The 24,888-nt window shown below is 43.8% G+C and overlaps 1 protein-coding gene across 1 annotated transcript in view; it reads left to right on the forward strand.

The window, feature by feature from the left end:
* Herc2 (HECT and RLD domain containing E3 ubiquitin protein ligase 2) overlaps positions 1–24,888 on the forward strand; it is a 171,143-nt gene that overhangs the window by 129,997 nt on the left and 16,258 nt on the right. Inside the window, 13 exon segments of the mRNA XM_085682685.2 lie at positions 2,382–2,573; positions 7,274–7,427; positions 12,435–12,542; positions 13,917–14,048; positions 14,517–14,675; positions 14,757–14,875; positions 15,440–15,565; positions 15,982–16,137; positions 16,646–16,761; positions 16,853–17,051; positions 17,796–18,010; positions 23,127–23,304; positions 23,700–23,861. Coding sequence (XP_085538811.2) covers positions 2,382–2,573; positions 7,274–7,427; positions 12,435–12,542; positions 13,917–14,048; positions 14,517–14,675; positions 14,757–14,875; positions 15,440–15,565; positions 15,982–16,137; positions 16,646–16,761; positions 16,853–17,051; positions 17,796–18,010; positions 23,127–23,304; positions 23,700–23,861 — 2,016 coding nt within the window.

Raw genomic sequence — 24,888 nt, forward strand, 5'->3', positions numbered from 1 at the left:
TGGCCAATCAGCGTTTATTTAAAACATGACTGACAGAATACAAACAATTCTCCTGCACCACTTCCCCCTCTTTTAAAAAAAAAAAAAACAAAGGAAAATATCCATAATCCATTTTTTTTGTGAATGTGGGCATAGTATTCCAGGCTACTTCCTGCTGGTTGGAGGCGCTGATAATCTTGTGGGGACCTAAAGAAAATTTAGAGTTATGATCAAGTCCTGACTGAAGTATCTTGTGAGTCTTGATCATCTCAGGCAGCAGTCTTGAACCTGTTCTGGATGAAGACTCAGATATCTGGGCCATCTATTCCTGCCAGAGATTTCTCAGGTGGTCTCCCTTTGTCAAAGATGATTTTTCTTAACTCTGAATAAATCCAGACAGAGCCATCTGTGTAAAGTAGTCACTTTTTGTTTCTGGCAATCTCCTGATAAGAGTCTAATGCATAAATTATCCTGAAGAAGGCATAATTTCTGTTTGTAGGTAAAAGGAGGATGGTATGATTTCCTTACTATAAATTTATCAATGAGACACAGGCCATTTCTGGATTATATCCTCAAATCCTTATTATTTCTGATTTTGTTAAACCTGTGAATTATAGTGAGATATTTTTTCTGCTGGTGTATAATTCATGTTTAAGGGTATATAGCTAGTATTTTCTGTTTCAGGAATCCAGATATTTTCTTTTTTCTTTTTTAAGTATCTCCATCAAATAGTGTTAGATTTCTACTTCTGCATCTTAAGACTGATGATATTTTATGCATTAATAGTTAAATACTCTCCTGGCTGATTTTGCTATCATTCTGGAACCGCATCATGTCAGGTGACTTTCACTTGCTCTCCAAGGGGAGAGCCCTGTTCCCAGGACTCAGAGCTGCGGCTCTTTTCCCTGTTGTTGTTTTTTCTGCTCTGGTTTTCCAAGGGCAGGAAAGCAGAGAGGAGTGGACAGCCTCCTGGCTCTTACTCTTTTTTGAGTCTGATTTTGCCTAGGGAACATGCAGGCCTAGTGCCTGCCACTGCTTCACAGGAGTGTTAGGCTGTTCAGAAGTTGTGAGCCACCCCAGCACTGATAGCTGGGGCCCCTTTTCCTTTTTGTGAGTACTGCCGAGGGACACTTGTGTGCTGAGAATTAGATGGGGACAGGTGACTCAGTTGAGGCGTCTGCACAGGGTAGGGCCTTGCAAGGTGGGAGACTCATAGTGTGGAGAAAGTAGCTTCTAGCAGGTTAGCAGAGGCTTTCTTTGTCTGTGGAAGGTGAAGAGGTGAGCAGATGAGAGTGTTCTAGCTGACTTGGAGAGAGTAGACAGTAAAATGCTGCCTATTTGCAAGGCTTGGAGGGTCGGTAGACCTGAGTGGGCAGTGAGAGAACGAAGACAGACACAGAAACCCAGAGAACTGGGCTGAGTGGACTAGGCTTTCTATGAAGAATGCACAGGACTCTGGATCTCAGCATGTGTATTTTATAGAGTTGAACAGGAGCAATTTCATAGATGAACAGTCTGTGAGCTTAAAACATCTTCGGAGGAAAAAGCTATTGTCCTAGTTAGGGTTCCTGTCTCTCTGAAGAGACACCATGACCACGGCAACTTATACAGGAAACAGTCGATGGGTGATTTACAGTGTCAGAGGGTCAGACCATCATCATTGTGGGGGACATGGCAGTGTGGGGTGGTTTACAGTGTCAGAGGGTCAATCCATTGTCATCGTGGGGTTGTGGCAGTGTAGGGTGGTTTACAGTGTCAGAGGGTCAGACCATCGTCATTGCGGGGGACATGGCAGTGTGCAGACTTGGTGCTGACGTTGAGAGTCCTACACCTTGATTTTAAAGCAGCAGGAAGTGGTCTGTCTCATTGAGAGTGTTTTGAGCATTGAGACCTCAAAGCCTGCCTCCACAGTGACACAATTCCTCCATCAAGGCCACATCTACTCCAACAAGGCCGGCCATACCTCCTATTTGTGCCATTCCCTTTGAGGGCCATTTTCTTTCAAACCACAGCCATGGTGAACATTTTCTGCACACACTACAGCATCCATGCTTGGACCAGAAGGGAAGGCTTTGCCGTTGTCATCTGAGTCTAATCCCCCCACAACCTAGTCCCCCCACCGTGGCCTCCTTCCAGCCTCATGCTGTGTCACCTACCTGTGCTGCATAAGTGGTCACAGCAGCAAACTGCATTTCTTTATCGTGAAGGCATTATTCTTTGATGGATGCTCATATAGCTCTGTAAAGTAATTCCTTGCTTTTCAGTGGAGACTTTGGGGTCATCATGTCTTGATCGGGTTTTTGATGTCCCTTCCCCACTGCTGACATGTCCTGACTCAGCTGGTCAGTTTTATCTCTCCATATTCCATTCTCTCTTTAACTGTTCATTTTCAATTGGTTTAGGATGTTGAAAGCCAAAGTAAAACATCAGGTCCAGAGCCCCAGTCTTTGGATGAGTTCACCAGTCTGCTGATCGCTGATGACACCCGGGTGGTCGTGGACCTGCTCAAGCTGTCAGTCTGCAGCAGGGCTGGAGACAGGGGCAGGGACGTGCTCTCGGCTGTGCTGTCGGGCATGGGCACCGCCTACCCACAGGTGAGTCCTGGGGTCAGCGTTCTCTGCAGCACCCAGTGCTCTTCACGCGTGGTGTCACCGAGGGTGAGGAGCAGTCCTTTACGACAACATGTGACAGTTCTCTCAGTGACTCTTCTATCCAGCCTAGAACTAGTGTGTATATCTGTTTTTAAACATTTGTTTATTCATTTAACTGTTCGTTTGTTCATTCATTCCTTCGTTTGTTTGTTTGTTCATTTAAATTGTGTATGAGTATTTGTGCATACCGCATTCACACATGGTGCCTGCGGAGGCCAGAAGAAGGGATAGGATCTTCTTGAATTGGATTTACAGATGGTTGTAAGTCACTGTGTAGGTGGCAGGAACCAAACCTATGTTGTTTGAAGAGCAGTAAGTACTCCTAACCACTGAGGCATCTCTCTAACTCTTGTTTTTTTTTTTTTTTTTAAAAAAACAAAATCATTATTGCTGGGTGGTGGTAGCACATGCCTTTATTCCCAGCACTTGGGAGGCAGAGGCAGGTGGATCTCTGTTCGAGGCTAGCCTGGTCTAAGGAGCTAGCTCCAAGACAGACAGAGCTACACAGAGAAACCCTGTCTCGAAAACAAGAACAACAAAATCCACATTATTTTATTTTTATTTCATTTTTTTTGTTTGTGTTAGGTGTGTGTGTGTGTGTGTGTGTGTGTGTGTGTACGGACACATTTAGGAATTGGTTTCTTTCTGCTTCCACCATATATGTTCCAGGGATTGAACTCAGGTCATCAGGCGTGGTGGCAAGAGCCAAAGGGGGTCTTGCTAGCCCTGTGTATGCTGAATATAGTAGTCTTGCCTGGCATCCGTGGTCTCTTAATGTCTGCACTTGACCAGGACCTTCTTTCTGGCTTTCGTTGTTTCCATTGAGAAGTCAAGTGTAATTCTAGTAGGTCTGTCTTTATATGTTACTTCACCTTTTTCCTTTGCAGCTCTTAATATTTTTTTTCTTTATTCTGCATGTCTAGTATTTTGATTATTATGTAGCAAGGGAACATGTATTTTTTGGTCCAGTCTATTTGGTGTTCTGTAAGCTTCTTGTACCTTCATAGGGAGATCCTTCTTCAGGTTGGGAAAGTTTTCTTCTATGATTTTCTTAAATATATTTTCTGTGCCTTTTAGTTGGAGTTCTCCTTCTATCCCTGTTATTCTTAGGTTTGGTCTTTTCATGTTGTACCATATCTCTTGGATGTTTTATGTTAAGCTTTTGTTAGATTTAATGTTATCTTTCACCAACAAATCTATTTCCTCTACCGTATGTTCGACACCTGGGATTCTTTCTTGTATTCTGCTGTTTATGCTTGTGTTTGTGGTTCCTGATCATAATTTCCATTTCCAGAATTTCCTTGGTTTGTGATTTTTTTTTGTTGCTTCTATTTTGGTTTTCAAGTCTTGAACCATTTTTTCATGTTTGATGGCTTTCTCTTGGTTTTCTTTAAGGGCTCTGTTGATTTCTTCCAGTTTTTTGTTTATCTTTCCCTCGACTTCTTGAGGAAATTTATCATTTCCTCTTTAAGTGCCTCAAACATTTTCCTAAAGTTATTTTTTAGTTTTGTCTTCTTCTGCTTCATCTATGTTGGGGTGTTCAAGTCATACTGCTGTAGAGCCACACTGGTTTCTGCTGGTGCTGTGTTGCTCCTCGTGTTGTTCAGTATGTTCTTACCTTGTTGTCCGTCCATATTTTCCTCCAATTGGTGTGGTTGGGGCCGTGTCACCGGTGGTCAGTCCTCCAGGCACCAGTGAACCCTAGGCTCAGATGGTTGCTCCTTGTATTAGAGTCAGGGCCAAGGTTCTGATCATGATGGATGTCACTTGGCTGTGGATAGAGGATGGGCGCAGGTGTACGGGCCTTCCTTGCTTGCTGCTGAAGGTGGAGTTCCAGCTTGATTAGGTGAGCCTTCCTTGCCTTCTGGTCTGCTGAGGTTTGGCATGGGCCGGTGAACAGCGCTTCCCTGCCTTCTGGCTCCTGCTGAGGCCGGGCACGGGCCGGCTGGCAGCCCTTTCTTCAAATTCTCATTTCAACATAGACAAATCTGCCAGTGTTTTTCATATATAACTTTTAAACAATATGCTAAAAAAAAGTCTTTATATATATGACATTGTATTAAAGAAAATCTCACAGATTTTCTCCTGATCACTTTAATGATATCATTTATTATGTTTATAGTTTTAGCTTTCTGCATTTTATCCTGATACAAAGAATAAAATAGTTAATGGTTCAGCATTATTTTTTCCATATATGGCAGACCAGTTACCCTAGCAATGTTTGTGAAATAATAGTGACTTAAAAACTTTCTGGTTTTTTTTGAGGCAGGATTTCTCTGTATAACAACCCTGGCTGTCCTAGAACTCATTTTGTAAACTGGCCTGGCTATTTTCGTATGTGTTAGCACTGAGTCTGGTGAGACTTGGTGTCACTGCAGAGAAGTTCTGTGTATGAGCCCTCTGGAACTGTAGTCACCAGACACCCGGCTGTGGGCCACTTGAAATGTAGCCACTGTACCTCAAAAACTGAAGATATATTTTATTAATAAGTGACTGTACTTTAATTTGTGTATCAGACATGGTGGCGTCTACGTGTAATTCTAGCATTCAAGATCAGAACAAGAAGCTCTCCCAGCCCCAAGAAGCTGGCTGGCCTTTCTTTGACAGGGATGATGGTAGGCTGGGCTCTGAAATCCAAAGGCCATTTGTGGATTCTGCTCGTAGACAGTGACATTGACTATTTGGTGACTCAGTTAGGTTCCAGAAGAGGCAGAAATAAGGATATACTGCTCTTTATTAATTTCTTTGTTTGTTGTTTTAAGACGATCTTACAAAGCACCCCTGACTGAATGGTTTGGAAATTGTTGTGTAGACCAGGCTGGCCTCAAACGCATAAAGATCTACCTGCCTCTGCCTCCCGCGTACTGGAATTAAAGGCATGCGTGACCACACCTTACAGGTGAAATCATCTTAATTGTCCTTGCAATGGTGAGATGGCTACTCTATGTCTTGTTCTGATCTAATATCTGAGACTCTTAATTTAAAAATGGCCCCTGTGTGGCAATGATATCACTTTGCCATTAATATAACTTTACTAAGCTAAATTATTATCTAAATATGAGGGAGACAGAGTAGAAGAATAATCCTGAAAAACATAGAGTGTGCTTTTTTAATGTTAAATTTGGGAACTGACAATATTGCCCTTCTTATTCATGCCTCTGTAATTTTTTATTTTATTTTCTATTGTGTGGGAAAGGTAGCATGCCATCTACATGTGTGGAGGTCAGGGAGTAATTTGTGGAGTCATTTCTTTCTCCCACTTTGCATGGGCTCCAGGAATCCAGCTCAGTTTGGCAGGCTTATATGTCAAGCTCTCTGGCCCAACCATGTTTGGGGCCCAGCTGCCACAGTTGTTCCTGGTTCCTGTCCCCTGGCCTGACTTGACTCCTAGTGCCTTCTAGAATCTTGGTGATTTTGTTCAACTTTCTGCTCCTGCCCATGATATGTTTGTCCCCTTAGCAGACTCTTGTAGATGGAGACTGCTCATTTGTTTCCTGGTCGTCCAGACCCTAATAATCACACAGAAACTATATTAATCACAACATTATTTGGCCAATGCCTCAAGCATATTCCTGACTAACTCTTATATCTTAAATTAACCCGTTTCTGTTAATCTGTGTATCAGTACAATGCTGGCCTTCCGGCGTTCTCCTTCAGCAGCTACATGGCATCTCCCTGACTCCCAGCCTTCAGTTTAGATTTCCTGCATGGCTTTATTCTTTCCTGCCATAGGCTAAAGCAGCTTCTTTATTAACCAATGGTAATAAACATATTCATAGCATACAGAGGGGATTCCCACATCAGACTCTTCTCACCAAAGAGTGCTCTTGGTGTTGACTGTTGTCACCACTGGAACTCCAGCTTAGGAGTCAGCCTACATCGGATATTGAGTGTGCTTGTGGGACGTGCCTCCCACTGCTTTCACTGCGAAGTCTTTAATTCTCTTAATGCCTTTACTGTACCTTGATTTTATGGGAAAGGAAGCCAGGTCTAAAATAAGCCTTTGTTAACTCAGTTCTCTCCACCCCTCTGCTCTTTCTCCCTCCCTTTTTTTTCTCGTGTGTGTGTGTGTGTGTGTGTGTGTGTGTGTGTGTGTGTAAGCCTGAAGTCAATGTCAGGTGTCTTCATCCATTCCTTTTTTTTTTTTTTCTTCTTCTTGAGACAAGGTTTCACAATAGCTTTGGTGTCTGTCCTGGAACTAGCTCTTGTAGATCAGGCTGGCCTCGAACTCACAGAGAATTACCTGCCTCATCCTCCTGAGTGCTGGGTTTAAAGGCGTGTGCCACCACCGCCTTCATCCATTATTTTTATACTTTGTTTTTTGAGATGCCGTCTCTCACTGAACCCAGAGCACAATGATTGGCTGGAAAGACAGACAGGACAACCTGTCTTTACTTCTTAGGCACAATAAATGCAGGTGTGCATTGCCATAATCTGGCTTTGTACATGGAATTGAGGGATCTGATCTCAGGTCTGCATGCTTACATATCATTGAACCATTTTCCCAGCCCCTTAACTTTGTTTGAACTCCAAGTGTTCCACTCTGCCACCCTGTCCCCGTAGAAAGCAGAGAGCAGGATGAGCGTGCATTGGGCATGCATGACCCAGGAGCAGCATCAACTCATTTCTTGGTTCTTTCCTAGGTGGCAGACATGTTATTGGAGCTCTGTGTAACTGAGTTAGAAGATGTGGCCACAGATTCGCAGAGTGGCCGTCTTTCCTCCCAGCCTGTGGTGGTAGAGAGTAGCCATCCCTACACAGACGACACTTCCACCAGTGGCACGGTGAAGATACCAGGTATGTGGACCAACCCTGGGAAGGCTGTGAGGTCCTCTGTCAGGGGCAACCATTTCCCTCTTGTGAAAAACAAGAAATAGGATCATTTCAGATCTTTTCCCGAAATCTTTGTCAAATAAAATGCAACACAGAAGCTGCACTATATTAGTTTTCTTTCTGTTGCTGTGAAAGAGCTTATGTGGCTTTTCCCTCCAGGCTCCAGTCCGTATTGAGGGAGGCTGGAGCAGAATCCACGGAGCGACGGCGCTCGCTGTGCTGCTCTCGAGCTCATGCTCAGCTAGCTTTCTCACGCAGCCAGGCTTGGCTGCTGTGCTGTCATTGTTCCTAGGCATCTTCAGTGGACACAGCACACAGCAGCTGACTCTGGTGCACACACTGATGCTTGGCTGCAGTGGAGAAGTGCAAGGCTTCTACCCACAGCTCTATTGTGCTGTCTGCAGTGGGCTGGGCCTCTCACGCCAGCCATCAGTCAGGCCAGTCTGACCTGGCAGGTCCTCTGCTGATTCCAGGCTGTGCCAGGGTGATGGCTGCAGCTAACTAGAACATGCACCAAGTAAATTTCAACTGCTCAGCTGTTAGGTGAATGCCCTTTCCCTGAGACTTATGTTTGAAGTCTGCTAACCAGCTCTTTAGAAGCAACCCCCACATCCTGTGACGTGAGTCGTCCTGGTGTTCAGCACTTCTGATGTACAATTCCGGCAGGCTCTGTTCCTCAATAGTACATTTTCAGTTTCTCCTCCTCCTCCACTCCACCCTTTCACCTGCTACATGACTTCTCTGGTGAGGCTTCAGGTGGCTGAACTTACCCTCCTTAGACCAACTCTGTTTTTGTACACTCTCACAATTCAGCATGTTCCTCAGCCTGGCCTTTCTGATTCAGAATGCCATTGGCTTATCACTCAGCAAGCTTTCTTGTTGGTTTCTACCAACCTCATTAATACATCTGTATCTGCACATCTTAGAGCATCAGTCATGCGCCTGTATCTGCACGTCTCACAGCGTCCGTAATGCACCTGTATCTGCACATCTCCGAGTGTCAGTAATGCCCCTGTATCTACACATCTCAGAGTGTCAGTAACGCATCTGTATCTGCGCATCTCAGAGTGTCAGCAATGCACCTGTATCTACACATCTCAGAGTGTCAGTAATGCCTCTGTATCTACGCATCTCAGAGTGTCAGTAACGCATCTGTATCTGCGCATCTCAGAGTGTCAGTAACGCATCTGTATCTGCGCATCTCAGAGTGTCAGTAATGCACCTGTGTCTGCGCATCTCAGAGTGTCAGCAATGCACCTGTATCTACACATCTCAGAGTGTCAGTAACGCATCTGTATCTGCGCATCTCAGAGTGTCAGTAATGCACCTGTGTCTGCGCATCTCAGAGTGTCAGCAGTGCACCTGTATCTACACATCTCAGAGTGTCAGTAATGCACCTGTGTCTGCGCATCTCAGATTGTCCGTATGCCCCTGTATCTACACATCTCAGAGTGTCAGTAATGCACCTGTATCTGTGCATCTCAGAGTGTCAGTAATGCACCTGTATCTGCGCATCTCAGAGTGTCAGTAACGCATCTGTATCTGCGCATCTCAGAGTGTCAGTAACGCATCTGTATCTGCGCATCTCAGAGTGTCAGCAATGCACCTGTATCTACACATCTCAGAGTGTCAGCAATGCACCTGTATCTACACATCTCAGAGTGTCAGTAATGCACCTGTATCTGCGCATCTCAGAGTGTCAGTAACGCATCTGTATCTGCGCATCTCAGAGTGTCAGTAACGCATCTGTATCTGCGCATCTCAGAGTGTCAGCAATGCACCTGTATCTACACATCTCAGAGTGTCAGCAATGCACCTGTATCTACACATCTCAGAGTGTCAGCAATGCACCTGTATCTACACATCTCAGAGTGTCAGTAATGCACCTGTATCTGCGCATCTCAGAGTGTCAGTAATGCACCTGTATTTGCACATTTCAGAGTGTCAGTAACGCATCTGTATCTACACATCTTAGAGTATCAGTAATGCACCTGTATCTACACATCTCAGAGTGTCAGTAATGCACCTGTATTTACGCATTTCAGAGTGTCAGTAATGCACCTGTATCTGTGCATCTCAGAGTGTCAGTAACGCACCTGTATTTGCACATTTCAGAGTGTCAGTAACGCATCTGTATCTACACATCTTAGAGCGTCAGCTGCTGTTGCTGCTCTGCACCAAGGTCATTGGTCCATTGGAGGTTGTGAAGTAGTGCTGTTGGCTGAACTGCTTCCTTCTTACTTATCAACTGGAATACTTTAGAAAGGTGTTTTCCTTCGCTTTTTAGTCTGCTACCTAGGGAAACTGTCTATACGAGAAGGGCAGGATACAGACTTGATTTTTTTTCCTCTTGTGTTTACCATGTTTTAAGGGAGTGAATCCTTTCACTGTCATTTTCTCAGGTGCCTCATGTAGTATTTGTATGTTTACATCATTAAGAACACATCTAGACAGTGAGGCCTGTGGGAAGTCCAAGGCCCTCCCCACTTCATCCAGTCCTAGGGAGCTGTGCATCCATATAGACTAGGGTCCCAAAAAGCCAGAACATGCTGTAAAAACAAGTCCCAGTGCCTTTATCAATGGCTTCTCAGTCAGCCCCCATTGTCAGCCACGATCAGAGAATCCGGCTTGATCACATGCTCATTCAGACCCGGTCCAGCTGGATATGGTGAGCTCCCATTAGAACAGAATTTTATCGTCTTTGTTTATAGACATTTTTGGTGACAGGAGTGACCCGGGTGGGTAGATGGACACAATGACTGACTTTCCTGTGAACTCTGCTAGCCCTGTTCCATCACATCGGCATCTCCTTTTTATGTCGGGTCCCAACCAGAACAGACTTGAGATATTAATTCTGTCACTACGAAGGTCAATCACTAGAAACACCATTTGACAGGATCTCTTCTTCAGATCTCACTAGCCGTGGTCTGAGCTCTTATCTGCCACAGTAACTCTTAGAGATATTGCATTGCCTGTTTTAGTTGTTCTGTAGCCTTACCTTTAGTGCATCAAATGTTCCTCCCTTAGCCTTTTGTCTGATCATGCAGTAAATTCCTCTGTAGCTCCCTGTCTCAGCCTGGTTCACTGTTGGTTTTGACACTTGAGCTGGGAAGGTTGCTTTTCTGGTGTTAATCCTTGGATGACTTATTCATCTGTGAAAGTGTGAGCTTACTGTTTCCTCATTTAAATCATTGTGCTTTTCTGCAGTAAAGTACTGGGCTATGTGTGTATACACACCCACACACCCACATATGTATACATATATACTTATATACTTTAGTCATTCCAGGTGATATTCTCAGATAAAGGTGTGTTCTTTAGTTCCTCATGGTCCCTGAATCAGTTTGCGATGCTCCGCCCTAACTTAGTTCTCTTCCCAGGGCATGTGATATCTGTGTGTTGGGGTCTTGGGTTTGACACTTCCTTCCTTGTGTATTTACCTCCGACCCCTTCTGTCAGTTTTAGCAGCACCATGTTGTGCTGAGTCGTCTTTTTCTAGTTTAAGTCTTCATTTGGGAAAATTCTTATTATAAGTTATTTGTGAGTTTTAGCACTTTATTTGGTTCTCCTAATTTTTATCTGATTTTGCTCCTTGTTGTCTTGTGTCTTTCTATTGTTTTGAGATGATGGTGGCAATTCTTGGTGGTTTGTGGAACCTTTCTGGCCTGCATTCATTTTTTGTTTGGGTATGACTGACTCCAAACTTTTGGTTTTTCTAAAAATAAGTTTTAATACTTTTATTTTGTTCATTTTTCATGTGCAGTTCATTGTCTTGAACTTAAGAATGAAGTATGGTTTAAGAAAGTATTTTTTTAATCTAGTTTTAGTTTTATTTTAATCTGTTGTACTTTCATGATAAAGTTTAAAAACATAGCTGTTCATGGTAGCACAAGCCTTTAATCCCAGCACAGAGGAGGTAGAGGCAGGCCTGTAAATCCTGTGAGTTCCAGGCCAGCTAGGACTACAAAGTGAGACTTTGTCTCAAAATCACAAAAAAAAAAAAAAAAAAAAAAAGGTATCGTGGTGCATGCCATTAATCCCAGCACTCGGGAAGTAGTGGCAGGCAGATCTTTGTGAATTTAAGACCAGCCTGGTCTGCAGAGTGAGTTCAGGACATCTAGAGCTACACAGTGAGACCCTATCTCAAACAAAAACAGAAAAAAAACAACAACAACAAACAAACCAAAAATCCAGAACAGACCACCATCAAGAAAACAACAAAAAACACCAGCTGTAGCTGTAACTCAATACAGTTCAGTCCTCAGCCCATGTAAAAGAAGTGGGCACATCGGACTCCAGCCAATGGAGACAGAGGCAGGTGCATCTCTGGGACTCAGTGACTAGCCAGTGCAGCCAAATTGATGAGCTCTAGGCCAGGGGCAGACTCTATCCAAAGACAAGGTCCTGGATGTAACCACTCATATACACATACACACACATGCATATATGCATACATACACACATATATACATATACACACATACTGCTCACACATACACACATACTTTTCACACATACCTTAAGCCACATACTGGCTTAAGGGCCTCGCACAAGACTCCTCCTACCTCTCAAAGATTGCTGTACCTCTCATAGTGCCAAATGGGGGACTCAGTATGTAACTCACGGACTTAGGGGTCATTCAGGATTACCCTTACTGCCTCTTCCAAACTTCATAATGTGTTATAAGCTTGTTCAGATGATAGAACTGCAACATGGGAGCTTGCTTGGAGATGAGAGAGTAACCAGAACGGCGTGGCCGAGTGGGTGGTTTTCCAGCCCATTAGTCCGTCCATGGGCAGAGCCTCTTGGGCAAATGATGGGGAAACTGATCAGGCTTAGGCAGTGATTTTGGTGTTGGTTCTTTGCCAGCTCCTAACTGTGGCTTTGGTCTCACTCTTTGTGCTTGCTGAACTGTGACTTTTACTTGCTCTCTGGAGTTTCCACTGTGTTTTCTGCTTGCTTATACTCCAGGTGCGGAAGGACTCAGGGTGGAGTTTGACCGGCAGTGCTCCACAGAGAGGCGCCACGATCCTCTCACTGTCATGGATGGTGTCAACAGGATTGTGTCCGTGCGGTCAGGTGAAGAAGGGAGGGCAAGTAGGGACCGTTCTCCTTTTTAGTGCTCCATCAGTGCAGTTGTTAGCACAAGGCAGGACCCCGATACCTCATTCCATGGGAACTCTGAGGAAAGTACAGTAAGATAGTGAGTTGTAAAACACTGGGTTTGATTTTCCTCTTTTCAGTACTTTGAAATAAGATATGATCTGTGCAATGTGTGGTATGTACCACTGCAGAGGAGTTATTGAGGGTCTGGTGTGAGAGTACTGAAGCCTCTGTAGCAGTGATGTTGGTGAGGGCATGCCTCATGGAGTGCTGTGTCCGCATGGTAGGCAGAGTGTGGGAGGCCTGCTGTGTGCTCTCGTCTGCTCTGTTGAGCTCCATGAAGTCAGCAAGAGGGTCTAATAAACTCAGTGGTCTAAAAACATTGAGCAGTTTAGAATTGTTGATGCAAGGATATGTGTCTCTTTTCAGGCCTTTTTTATGGTGGTGATGGTGTGTGTGTGTGTGTGTGTGTGTGAGTGTGTGTGTGTGTGTGTGTGTGAGAGAGAGAGAGAGAGAGAGAGAGAGAGAGAGAGATTCACACCTCACACTTCCCTATGAAGGCCTTGTGCATGGTAGCTAGCACTCAACCACTAAGTGACATCCTCTTTTATATAGGGGAGAAATTTTCCTGTGAAAGACTAAGTATGTAAATGCTTGAGGTTTTGTGGGCTGCGTGTGGCCTCTGTCTCACCACTCAGAGTATATGTAATCCTTGGGCTAATGTGGCACAGTGACGATGGACATGGTTTTTCTGACATTTTGGCAAATGTCTGTCAAAATAGTTCTCAGAGTATTATTAGTTGTACTGGATCTCTCTGCTTTGAGAAGGAAGTCCAGCAGGCTGTGTCCATGCAGCTGCCTCACAGTCCTACAGCATTAAGTTGCCCAGCATCTCCCACTTTTTTGCAGAGGCTGTGACATAGCTCCACAGACCCTTGGGTCTGACCACGCCGCTCCACGCATTTCTTGAGTACTGCCTGTCTTAGCCATGCTGGATTATTTACATTCTCCATTTGTGGGAATTTTACCTCTTTTTGCCTTAACTCAGAAGTGTCCCAGAACCTACCGTGGTGTGGTCTTGCCCTCCCTGTGGCTGACACATTGTATCCTAGTTGTATGTACAGTCATTTCCCCATGTGGTAGGTTCTTCGGTGGGGCAGTGCATTTGTATGTGCCCCCAGGTTTTCCAGAGATGGAATAGAAATCTCTGGGAGGTAGAGCGCCCTCGACTATGGTGAACGGGAGCCAGCTGACCTGACGTGGTGGGAACATCTTTGCTTTGCTTCTGAGAAGTTTTGTTGGTTAGATGATAGCATTATCCTAACTCCAGGGTGTACTTTACTCCGCTAGGTCGAGAATGGTCTGACTGGTCCAGTGAGCTGCGCATCCCTGGTGATGAGCTGAAGTGGAAGTTTATCAGTGATGGGTCTGTGAATGGGTGGGGCTGGCGCTTCACAGTCTATCCCATCATGCCAGCCGCAGGTGAGGGGCTGTGGTCATTATCTTCTTGCTGTGATTATTGCCCAAGCCAGTGAACTATGCACACTTCACTCCGTGACTTAAAGACTGCTGCTGTAAAGAGCCACCTGCGCCATCCATTTGTCAGGGTGCCTAGCCCCATCCTCACCTCTCTGGAAAGGAGTTGGTGCTGTAGCTCCTAATGCTTTTGGTTCACGGTTGCATGTCACTTTGAAGAGCATGGCTCAGGGTTGGAGATGCTTACTCAGTGGTAGAATGCTTGCAAAGCATGCACAAGCCCTAAGTTCAATCCCCAATACAGCAACCAATACAAGCAACCAACGAGCAGAAAGGTTGGCTTATATAAGTGACTTAGACAGGGCTGTGGCCTTACTCTCCACTGTGTTCCAGCTGGGAGTTGAGTTTGAGAGTTTATCCATGGGAGGTGACCCCATGATAGCACACAGGGACATTTTCAGGACTTCTTCACAGGCCCTAAGGACCTCCTCTCCGACCGCTGTGTCCTCTCCTGTCCATCCATGGACCTAGTGACCTGTCTCTTGGACTTCCGACTTAATCTCACTTCCAACAGAAGCATTGTCCCCCGCCTTGCTGCCTCTCTGGCTGCGTGTGCTCAGCTGAGTGCCCTAGGTGAGTGGAACCTCCATGGTCATGTCTGTTTACCTGGGTAGAAGACAGTTGAACTTCTAACCTCCCTGTATGTTGTTTCAGCGGCCAGCCACAGGATGTGGGCTCTTCAGAGACTGAGGAGACTGCTCACCACAGAATTTGGGCAGTCGATTAACATAAACAGGCTCCTGGGAGAAAACGATGGGGAAACAAGAGCTTTGGTATGAAGCGTTATGCTTTCTATACCTTTGACCCTATTCGGATACATGTGCTGCTTTAATCATTAAAACCTCTGAACCAGCAAGGACTGAGAAGTCTGTCCAAGTGTCAGGGACCTTTTGTTACATGCAGGCTTCTTCTCATGTTACCGAATATGCTAGGTTCAAACTGGGCTGATTTCTATTTTAATGTCTGTGTATACGTACTGACCCCTGTGAGTATAGGTCTATGTTAGCCTTTACAGACTTGACTGCCCACAGCCCTTTTATTGTACTGTATGAGATGGTTCCATTCTGGTCGTTTCTAACCACAGGAGAAGATGGGCAGGATTTGTGTGCCAGAGAGGGGAAGTTTCCTGGAAGTGGCTTTCTAAAACCAAGACCAAACATTCTGAATGCTGACACTTCCTTTTCATTGTAGACGTACTTTTTTCTAATTGGGAATTTAGATGCTCATTTTTTTTCCTTCGGGGATATAAAACCCTTTACTTATAGGAATGAAACAAATCTGGGGGCTCCCCTGCATTATGGATTTCTGTAATAAAATACTGTTTTGTTGCTTTTAAGAGCTTTACAGGCAGTGCTCTTGCTGCCTTGGTGAAAGGCCTTCCAGAAGCTCTGCAAAGGCAGTTTGAATATGAAGATCCTATTGTGAGAGGCGGCAAACAGTTGCTCCATAGCCCATTCTTTAAGGTAGCGTTTGGCTTATTTTTAAAGTGGTAGTTCATAGCTCATTTGCTGGGAGAACCACTGGGGGCTGTTACAGTAGTACGCCGTTGTAGAACCCTTTGGGGGCAGTCCTAACTATTACTGCAGTAATAACAATAATATGAAATATATCCCAAGAAGTGGTTCTGAGGTCAGAGCCTTCATTTCATAAGCTGTGCTCTCACGTTAGCATGCTTTGAGACATGCAGATGGTAATAGTGCATGCTGTGGGTGTTGAAGCAATTGCTGGTCTGGGGCCCTGTGTCTCCAGAAGCTGTTGTATTCCTAGAAATTCGCTTGAGGAAGCGTCCTCAAATCTTGGTTTGACGGCCAGTTGCCTTTGCTCAAACATTAGCTGTGTTTCTGAGTATCCCTCTGTTTCTAAACTTTACTGACTGCAGGTGCTAGTAGCTCTTGCCTGTGACCTGGAGTTAGACACACTCCCTTGCTGTGCTGAGACCCATAAGTGGGCTTGGTTCCGAAGATATTGCATGGCCTCCCGTGTTGCTGTGGCCCTGGACAAACGAACCCCATTGCCTCGTCTGTTTCTTGATGAGGTAAAAAAGTAAATTTATTTTATTTTTGGAATTGCTTTTGAGATGTGAATATAATGAAAAAGATGCCAATATAATAAGACATAGTTTATTTTGCTAAAAAATACCATAAAGAAACTCATAAATAAAAACGGACACTATAACACGTGAATTTCAATTAACATTAATTTTATCAAAGTAACTAACATTTACTCATATGGTATGGACTTTTACCTTCTCAGAGTTGATGTGGTAATACTGATTTTTCATACTGAGTATAAAATAATGATGTTGATGTTGGTATATTGTCATACTTCCATTTAGAGCTTCCTCCTGTTTTCTTACCGTAGTTGTTTTTTTATCTTTTTGCAAGGAAGAAAGGGTAAGTCAAGGTCTCATACTGTATCCTAGGCTGTACCTCACTAAATAGCCCAGGCTCCCTTAAACTCCTGCTCTGCCTCACGGGTGCAAGTGTGAGTCACCACACCCAGCTAATTTGTTTGGTTCATAATCTCATGGTAATGTTTTGTAGGTCGCTAAGAAAATCCGCGAGTTAATGGCAGACAGTGAAAGCATGGATGTTCTCCATGAAAGCCACAGCATCTTTAAAAGAGAGCAGGATGAACAGCTTGTGCAGTGGATGAACAGGTATTTCAGAACCAAGAGACAGCGTCGTACGTAAGCGTTTGTGTACAAAGGGGCTTTCTAACATCAGATGTTCTTTTAATGCTTCTTGTAGGAGACCGGATGATTGGACTCTCTCTGCTGGTGGCAGTGGAACCATTTATGGGTGGGGGCATAATCATCGGGGGCAGCTTGGAGGGATTGAAGGTGCGAAAGTCAAAGTCCCCACTCCGTGTGAAGCACTGGCCACTCTCAGACCAGTGCAGTTAATTGGAGGAGAGCAGACGCTGTTTGCTGTGACAGCCGATGGGAAGGTAAGGGTGTGATGTTTTTGTGTTCTGCTGTCGTTAAGATTGAGAACATTATGGGTAAATATTTTGTTTCATTTTTGTGAGTGTAAGGACTTGTATTTAAATACTATCTGAAGAATGTTTATGATATACTAAAAGCAGGTAGTGGTCTTCCATATTTCTGTATAATCTTTAGGTGTGTTTTAACCACTTTTTATGAATTTTTATTTTGAAGTACACTACATCTGTTAGCTGTATTTCTTTTAAAAATCATAAACATCTGACGCCTGTCGGTCTTCTCTCTGTAGTGCAGCTCGTGAGTCTCTGTAGGTATGTGTGGTCTTCAAGTGACTCTTTGTTCCTCTCCAGTGTGCCTGCTTATAGTTTTTCCTTTTAGATGAGAGGAAGGGAGCGCTATCCTTATAGTTAGGAATTGAGATAGAGCATTGGATGGGGGAAGGGAGCACAGTCCTATAGTTATTATGATACCTTTGTGAACTTACCACCAGTAACCTACAGGATTTCCTTCCAAGAGGCCTCATCTCAAAATCCCCACCAACTCTCAGTAGTACTACCTTAGGGACCAAGGTTTTTACACATAGACATTTGGAGACTACTTCTCCAAACCATACCGATATATAAAAATCCTAAAGTTTCCTGTGATTTTTAATTTTAAGTTAAAATTTTCTCTGGTGTAAAAATGTACAAAGTGCTAACTCTTTGGGGGTGATTACTAAATGCAGGAATATTTATGCTTTCTCATCTCAGCTCTATGCTACTGGCTACGGTGCTGGGGGCAGACTGGGAGTCGGAGGGACAGAGTCAGTGTCTACACCAACATTGCTAGAGTCCATCCAGCACGTGTTCATTAAGAAGGTCGCTGTGAACTCAGGAGGAAAGCACTGCCTTGCTCTCTCTTCAGAAGGAGAAGTTTATTCGTGGGGTGAGGCAGAAGATGGGAAGTTGGGGCATGGCAACAGAAGGTATATGTGAAAATATCATTTTCAGTATGTTTTCTTTGGTTTGTTTTTGTGATGATACCGTGTGTTGATCTTTGCATTTTGGAACCCTTGGAATAACCTGCTCAAGTTAGAAGGTGTTAATGACTTATTTGTCAGAAGCAGGTTTACAGGTCACTTTACATGAACTTACCTGTGTGCTTCCTGTACTGGTAGGGAAGCATTAAGTCTTGAGGTTTTTATTTACAAATTTGACAAATAATAAGTGTCTTTCTGTCCTTCACCTTGCTACTGTCCACGGAATCACATTGGGCATTGTATATATTATTACATGATTCCAAAATTATAAGTATAGAAGAAATGGGGAAGGAACCAGACTCAGTTGTTTATGAAAAACTTATTGCATCTACTACCCAAAGTGGAAGTGGAGACATAGCTTAGAAATAACTAAAATCGCCAAGCAAAATAAACTGCAGCCCCAAACACACTGAATAGGAGGCAGCAATATAAAATTCCCTGAGAATAGGAAATAAGCAAGGCAAGTTGAGAAAGTTGCCCCAGTAGATCAGCTGTAGGCGTTTCCATGCCACAGTGGGGGAGGGGAGACCCTGGCAGCTGGTGACAGAGCTGGAGATGTAAGGAGGCCCAGAGTAGCATGGAGCAGGCGAGAGCGTACGAGGAGGCCCCAGAGATCTGGAGAGCCCAGTAAGGCAATCCTAATCCTAATGCAGCCTGAGAACCAACACTGCAAATGATTGCAAGAAACATTCCTTGTACTTACAGAGAGGAGACAGAGCTCTCAGAAACCTTGTCATTCATATGTGGTTAGAGTACAAACAGTACTAAGGGCCAGAGAGATGGCTTAAGAGCACTTTTGGCTTGGGCTTGGTTCCCAGTGCCCTTGTTGGGAGGCACACAACCATCAGTAACTGTGATTCCAGGGAACGCTGTGACCTCTGTGGGCACTGCACGTATATGCTGCAATTGCCTGCAAACAAAACACTCATATATATCAATAAGTATGTAATCGTACATTAGCAGGGGAAAAATGAATCATTTATTGTTGCCTATGGTTCCTCCACCAAAACTTAAAAACTGAAATCATTTTTATAAATAATAGAAATCAAAGCTCAATTAGTTTTATGAATAGAAATAAACCCTTTTCAAGGTAAACTTTTCAGTGTCCTGTATCCACTCAAAAATTGCAGGTATGCAGAAGAACAAAACCATACAACCCACATGAGAACAAACACAATCAATCAAAACGGATTCAGAAATGCCACAGTGATAGTTTATTTTAATCACACACCATGTTGTGAGTAAGCACATAAAACCTCGAGTTTGTTAAGTAGAGAAAAAATTATTTAAATGGCTAAATGAAAAAATATCTAAAGATTAAAAATACATTCACAGAAAGGAAAAATAAATTATATGGAATTAGTGCCCGCATGGATGTTATAGAAAAAAAAAGCCGGTGAATCTAGAGCCTGAGTACGTAAATGAAATAGGTGCAGTAATCTTAATCCCACAAAAGAAACACAGAGAGGGAAAAGGACTGCACCAAAGTGGAATCTTGAAAAGCAGTTGGAATGGCTTTGATTAAGCTGTGGTAGGTTAAAAGGAATATGTAAATCGGTGAGAAGCAATAATAATGTGATAAAATAGGTGTGAATCATAAACATAGTCAAGTAGAAAACAGCCAGCCAGCAAGGTGAGATCTGAATGCCAGCTGTGCTTCTATCGAGTGAAATGATCTGAACACTGAGAACCAGACGGTCTTACCTGCTTGAGAACTGAGTTTGACCCCAAGAACCCATGTTTTAAAAACCCCAAAACAAAACAAAGGGCATATAATGGCATACACGTGTAACTCAGTGCTGAGGAGGCAGAGCCAGGCAGATCCCCGAGGCTCAGTGGCTAGTCAGCTCAGCAAACTTGACAAGTTTCAAGTCAGTAAGAGATGCTGTTGCAAAATATAAAATAAAAGGGTGGATGTTCTGAGGAATGAGACCCAAGACTGTCCTTTGGGGTTCACACTCACACGTGTGCGTGTGCACTGTACATAGTAAAGTAAAGTGAAGCGATGGGAGACGTGTACTGTGCTAACACCAACCAACAGTGACGGGAGACACAGATCATGCTAACACCAACCAAAAGCAAACAAACCCACAATGTTTACATTAACATCACGTAAAATACATTTTCACAGCAAAGAATATGGACATGGATTAAAGTATTTCTTCAGAGTAGTCAGGTCATCAAGAAAACAGTGAATATTAATCTTAGACACTAATAGACACTACAAACTGGTGAAAATAAAAACATACTAGAACCGTGGGGCTGGAGCGATGACTCAGCAAAGGACCCAGGTTTGATCCCAAGCACCCATATAGTGACAGCCGTCTGTAACTTCAGTTCCAGGGGATCCAGCACCCGCTTCTGGTCTCTGAGGGCATTGTACTCATGTGCTCAGACATACTTGGAAACAAATACCCATATTATCAATAATAATGAGAAGACTTGCTAAAACTGCAAGGATAAGTTAGACAAACCCACGTGGTCACAGTTTTAAATACTCTTCCTGTCATAATTGGTAAAAAATGAGAAGATTAAAAATATGGACTGGATAAAAAAAATTGGGTAACCGCCAACCAATTTGACCTAATTAACATTTTTAGAAAACTGTGCCAAACAAAATTCTCATCTTTCTGTGTGTGCATGGAACACTGAACAGTGTAGACTATGCTTTAGACCACAAAATAACAGATTTTTATGGTGAAAGGATTTATATTTATACAAAGTTTTTTCTCTCGTCTACAATGAAATTAAACTGAAAATCAGTCACAGATCTTTGGAAATTGTCCTCAAATGATTGGAAAGCAAATAAAATATTTCTGTATTCAGTCTTATCCAAGAGTCAGAAAAACAATTAAAACATCAAAATAATTGATGGATCAAAGAATGATTGAGAAAACAAAAGTAATTTTAAACAGAGTGAAAGTGAAATTGGCTTATACAGATGGGTGAGATCCAGCAGATGCAGAACTTAGATGGAAACTTACAATGTGAAATGTCTCTTAAGACAATACCAAAAATCGTCCAAAGCCCTGTACTGTAGGAAGTCCTAGGAAGAAGGACAGATGCAGCTCAAAGCAAGCAGAAAAGAGGGCCAGAATCCGTAACTTGGAAAGCCAGGAGATAATGGGCAAACTGGTTCTCAGAGGAAAATACAACCAGGAAAACTTCTGTCAAGAGTGGTGGTAAGAAGAGATTTCAGGTCAGAGCAATTTCAAGACAGGGTTTCTCTGTATAGCTCTGACTGTCTTGGCACTAGCTCTGTAGACCAGACTGGCCTGGAACTCACAGAGACGCTCCTGCCTCTGCCTCCCAAGTGCTGGGACTAATGGTGTGCACCACTACTGCCTGGCTGCTGCTGAAGGGGTTTCGTACATAGTTTGCAGGTATTAAAAGATCAAGGCTGGGGATATAGCGTAGTGGTTAAAGCATTTGTCCACCTTCTTAGCTTATTCCAAGGCCTGAGCTCAATCTCTGGAACCACAAAAACAAAATAGATATTTGAAATTAAAACAAACAAAACAACCGCCACAACAAAAAGCAAACAGAAAATGTTGAAGCAGCAACCAAGTGTGATTATACTTTCCTACAATCGAGGTGCTTGGGTGTGGAGGCAGGGTAGTAGTCACAGATTATGTCCAGGCCTGTCTGTGATCTACATAGTGAATCTTGGCCTTTGAGGATTGTTTTAAACAAGGCAGAAAATGCAGTTTAATGAACAGCTTTATTGCAACATAAATATGACTTTGTAAAGAATTGGACATACTTAAACAAAAAAGCCAACAATCCACAGACTCAAAATATTAATTTCCTGAAAATACATCTCCCAAACCAAATGATCCCTGATTTCTGATATTATGTTATGTCACACGAATAATAAAAACCCAGACACAGGTATTGGGGTTCAACACGAAAAGCAAAGCAGCCAAGCCACTAAAGAATTACCTCTGCCAAGGCTGGGTGACTGCAGACTAAACAGCCTAAGTCTCTTTCTCCTCTCATTTTATATTCCCTCTAGTGCTGAGATTAAAGGTGCGTGACTCCCTAGTGCCAGGATTAAAGGTGTGAGGCATCACAACCTGGATTTGTTTCTGTGGTGATCTTGTGTAGCCCAGGGTAGCCTTGAATTCACAGAGATCCTTCTGCCTCTGTCTCCCAAATCTTGAGATTTAAGGTGTGTGCCACTACTGCCTGACATGTAGTAGTTTAGCTTTGCCCTGCTGATCTTTAGGCAAGCTTTATTTATTAAAACATATTTAAATATTATATTTTAACCTACTTTTTCAGAACACTGAAGAGAAAGGAGAGTTCTCCCCCCCTTTTTTTATTATTATTTTGCTATTTAAAATAACCTAGGGTGGCCTCAAGCCTGTGGTCTTCCCGCTAGCCTCTGGCATTACAGATGTGCACCACTAACTTGTGTTGATGTTGTTGTTTGGGGCCTTTAGGATGCTAGGCAGATTCTCAACCACCAAGCTATATAGTCTTATACATTAACTCATTTATTTTCTTAAAGATTATTAAAATTAGACTCAGACATTATTCGGAAAATACAAATCAGTATATAACATCTACATACATTGTAAAAATTCTTAATCTCTTAAGAAATTACATCCAACAGTATGCAAAAGAATAATCCTATATGATCAAGTGAGTATTTAGATTGGAGCAGCTGAAGACAGTGAGTCAGTATAAAAAGAACATAGTAGTCATATAGCATCTTGAGCAGACTTAGTAGGGCCAGGTAACCCCCGTGTCCACTCCTACCACCTACCCACACACAAAGCATTTTCTGGCTCATGGGCCTGGTGCAAAGCTGTGAATGCCCTACTTTCTGGCATTCTGCTGCTTTGTGTAAAGGAAGATAGATAGAAAATCATGAAATTGTGATTTTAGTTCTAGATTTATGTAATAATCACTTGACTGAGAAGGAGTAGTTAAAGGCATACATTGAAGAAATAAGTAGCAACCAGAAATGTTGAAATTTTTTGTTTAAGTGTAAACAAAAGTGTTTAAATTTTAAATGTGTAGGAATAGGTATTTCAGCCATATTTGTCTTCTGCAGTCCATGTGACCGCCCTCGTGTCATTGAGTCCCTGCGAGGAATCGAAGTGGTTGATGTCGCTGCTGGTGGAGCCCACAGTGCCTGTGTCACAGCAGCTGGGGACCTCTACACATGGGGCAAAGGGCGATACGGGCGCCTGGGGCACAGCGACAGTGAGGACCAGCTGAAGCCCAAACTGGTGAGAAGGTCCTGGGTTTGAAGGCCAGGTCCAGGCTCGAGCACCTGCTCGTGCTATAGTGCTGCAGTGGGTTGGGGCAGTTAGTGTTTTCAGGTCAGCGGTTAGAGGCTCACCATTGAGAAGCGTGGTTTCTTGTTTACGGAAATAAGCTGTCCTGGTACATATCTTTTCCTTATAAAGGAGTGAACGAGCACCCGTCATGCTGGTGCATGCCTGCCGCCTATGGTTCAGATGTATCTTGTTAAATAGAGGAATGCCCTTTTCTCTTAAAGAATTATCAAATTTGTCTTTGTGATGTCTCGAACGTTGTAAAGTGGTAACACTGTTACAGAGCTTTTCCCCAGTGATCTCCGTTGTGTGCTGTCAGCTGAACTCTGCACCCCTTTCTCCTGAAGGTGGAAGCGCTGCAGGGCCACCGTGTCATAGACATTGCCTGTGGCAGCGGTGATGCCCAGACGCTCTGCCTAACTGATGACGATACTGTCTGGTCCTGGGGAGATGGAGACTACGGCAAGCTGGGCAGAGGAGGCAGTGATGGCTGCAAAGTGCCCATGAAGGTATTTCCTGTCTGAGCGACCCAGATCTCCTCTTGCGTTCCCTTCAGTGTGCTTCTTAGGAGCATCCTGTTCATTGCGGAAGTATACTGGAGTTAAGGGGAGTGAGGGGGCCGGGACACTTGGTGCGTTTGTGTCCACTCGGGAAAGGCGTGGAATCCACAGGGCTCCAAAGAGCCTGTGGTTTTATTTAGTTTGTAGATTGGTTTGAGGTGCAGAGCTAACCCTGCTTCCACTCTCAGTTTATAGTGTCAATAGGGCCGCATCATCTCATGTAGGATATAGACTGGAGCTGGTGTGTGTGCCCAGTGTGTAAATGTGCTGGTGATGTACAGTTAGGGTAGTGTGAAAGAAGGCTGGAGCTGGTGTGTGTGCTCAGTGCCCTCCCTTGGTGATGGAGCACAGATGAGGAGCAGAGAGGTTCTGGGACACAGGCGTCCTGGACTCTGTATCAGCCGCCCTTATATGAGGGAAGCCCTGGGCTCAACCACATAACTTTGTTTTGGAGTTGTGCTTCCCAGTACACCTGATGTTGATTTCAGAATGACTTTTTCAGTCTAAGTTGGTTTAAATTTTAAAAATGAAAATTCACAGCGAGACATTGCTGCATAGCAGATATGCTGTAATCGCAATACTCCAGCTGTGCTTTCCTTACTCACACTGATGACGCCTGCCTGTCTCAGGGTGGCCCCCTTTCTGTCGTCTGTACAGATAGACACTGGAACGTCGTTAGAGTTGCTCGAGATGTGTGCTAGAAAATGGTTTGCCTTTGACTTTGTAGCTAAGAAAGGTTTCTGTATCCAAATACAGGACGCTGGGCATGGGCAAATCTGGAGGATGTGTTAGTACTGGCACTGTGGCGGGGCCGCAGGTCCAGAGAGACCGATGAAGAGAGTGAGCTTTAGTCAGTTTAAAAGTGAAGTACGGGAAATTAAGTAGGAAGACGTTCACCGAGATCACAGGAAGCAGAGTCTGTGGGGTGATGGGACCAATAAGTGAGGCTGGCAGGATTTCTGGACACAGGATGGAG

The sequence above is a fragment of the Myodes glareolus genome, chromosome 24, assembly GCF_982192425.1.
Source record: "Myodes glareolus chromosome 24, mMyoGla1.1, whole genome shotgun sequence".
NCBI lineage: Eukaryota > Metazoa > Chordata > Mammalia > Rodentia > Cricetidae > Myodes > Myodes glareolus.